This window comes from Egretta garzetta, unplaced genomic scaffold, assembly GCF_000687185.1.
Source record: "Egretta garzetta isolate BGI_Z169 unplaced genomic scaffold, ASM68718v1 scaffold861, whole genome shotgun sequence".
Classification (NCBI taxonomy): domain Eukaryota; kingdom Metazoa; phylum Chordata; class Aves; order Pelecaniformes; family Ardeidae; genus Egretta; species Egretta garzetta.
The window spans coordinates 78,500-80,485 of record NW_009258497.1 but is presented as its reverse complement, the minus strand read 5'-3'; the positions used below and the strand labels follow the sequence as shown (position 1 = coordinate 80,485).

The window sequence follows — 1,986 nt, the reverse complement described above, 5'->3', positions numbered from 1 at the left end:
TGATGCCCCTGCCGGTGCTCTGCCCCCTCGCGGGACCTGCTGCTTGTGGACACAGAGGCAGCCACCGTCACCAACCTGACAGCAGGTATGTTGTGCCAGGCTGCCTGTGGTGCCCTGGTGAGCATCCGCAAGCGCTGGCATGCTCTCTGTCCCCAGGATTGCTGGAAGGGTGCTGGGAGCTGCTCACCCTCCAGTGGGACCTGCTGGTGGCCACCTGCTCGGCCCCGCACCGCCCTCCCAGCCTGGTGAGCAGAGCCCTGGCACCACTTGGCACAGCAGGATGTGGCACGGCAATGCACGGCTGGGCATAGCACAGCATGACCCGGCACAGCATGGCATGGTGCAGTGGGTTGACCTTGGCTGGGTGCCAGGGTCACACCAAAGCCGCTCTATCGCTCCCCTCCTCAGCTGGACAAATATAATGAAAAGCTCATGGGTTGAGATAAGGATGGGGAGAGATCACCGGCCAACTACTGGCACAGGCAAATCAGGCTCAACTTGTGGAAAAATTAAATCCTCCATGGGCTGCAGGTGGAGATCTGCTGCACCATAGATCCCCAGGGTGCAGGGGGACAGCCTGCCCCACCACAGGCTGCACCAGGGGCTGCAGGGGAATCTTTGCGCCTTCAGCACCTCCTGCCCTCCTGCTGCATTGACCTGGGGGTCTGCAGGGTGGCTCCGCTCACATCTTCTCGCTCCTCTCCAGCTGCAATTGCACAGGTGTGGGTTTTTTATTTTCCCCTTCTTAAATAAGTTATCCCAGAGGTGCTGCCATCATCGCTGATGGGCTCAGCCTTGGCCAGCGGCAGGTCCATCTCCCTCGGACACGGGGGAAGCTTCTGGCAGCTTCTCACAGAAGCCACCCCTGTAGCTCCCCTGCCCCGCTACCAAAACCCCGCCACGCAAACCCAATACACGTGGCAAAGCGTGGTGTGGCACAGCACAGCCCAGCATGGTGTGGCGCAGCCAGATCCAGCATGGCATTGCATGGCACAGTGGGACAAGGCACAGCAGAGGTTGGCATGGTCAGGTACTGTGCAGCATGGCACAACATGGCACAGGACGGCACCACAGAGCACTGGGACCATGGGCACATTGGGGCCAGTTACACCCCAGCAGGGGCCAGCTGCCCTGGGGCAGGGGTGCCCGGGTACCACCCGCTGCCCATCACCAGGTGGTGGCGGTGCTGCCACCAGCAGGCCAGGAGCTGCCCCTCCGCTGGGTGCCAGTGGAGGATGCCCCAGCGGTGCCAGGAGTCACCTGGAAGACCCTGACAGGGCGTCCACCCTGCAGTGGGCAGAGCCCCACCACACATAGTGAGCACCCGGGGGCCCCCGCCGCACCTGGGTGCCACCTGGGTGCCGAGGGCCCTCGGGTGCGGGGGGTGGTCAGGGTGGTGGGTGCCCAGGGTGGTGGGTGCTGAGTGGGACCCCTTCCCTGGCACAGGTGCCCAGGCCTTTGAGGCCCTACTGCTGAATCCACCAGACAGCACAGCGCCGCACCCCCTTGTTGTGTGCCCCCATGGTGAGTGAGGGGACGGCGGGGACACCCCAGTGGCACTGGTGGCACCCTGGGTGATGTCCCTGCTGGCCCCAGGTGGTCCCCATGCTGTCTTTGATGCCCGCTGGCGCCCAAGCATGGCTGCACTGTGCCGGCTGGGCTTTGCCGTGCTCCTGGGTGAGTGCCGGGGTGCCCAGGGATGTGTGGCCCCTGTGCCCCACTAGGGACACAGCACCCACGCCCCCCCATCTTCCCAGTGAACTACCGTGGCTCCCTGGGCTTTGGCCAGGCCAGCATCAGCTCCCTGCTCTCCCACGTGGGTGAGCAGGACGTGGCAGACACTCAGGTGAGGGGCACTGGGCTGGGGGTGCCGATGCTGGGGTGCTGAGGGTGGGGTGCTGAGGGTGGGGTGCTGATGGTGGGTGCCCCATGGGCGCAGCTGGCAGTGGAGCAGGCGCTGCGGAGTGAGCCCCTGGACCCGCCCCA

At 64.9% G+C, this 1,986-nt stretch overlaps 1 protein-coding gene across 1 annotated transcript in view; it reads left to right on the top strand.

Annotated features, from left to right (window-relative positions):
• LOC104132482 (acylamino-acid-releasing enzyme-like) overlaps positions 1 to 1,986 on the top strand; it is a 7,820-nt gene that overhangs the window by 2,687 nt on the left and 3,147 nt on the right. Inside the window, exons 9-15 of the mRNA XM_035901463.1 lie at positions 27 to 85; positions 157 to 245; positions 1,175 to 1,316; positions 1,447 to 1,524; positions 1,597 to 1,677; positions 1,758 to 1,846; positions 1,940 to 1,980. Of these exons, the coding sequence (XP_035757356.1) occupies positions 27 to 85; positions 157 to 245; positions 1,175 to 1,316; positions 1,447 to 1,524; positions 1,597 to 1,677; positions 1,758 to 1,846; positions 1,940 to 1,980 (579 nt within the window). The remainder of the gene's footprint in view (positions 1 to 26; positions 86 to 156; positions 246 to 1,174; positions 1,317 to 1,446; positions 1,525 to 1,596; positions 1,678 to 1,757; positions 1,847 to 1,939; positions 1,981 to 1,986) is intronic.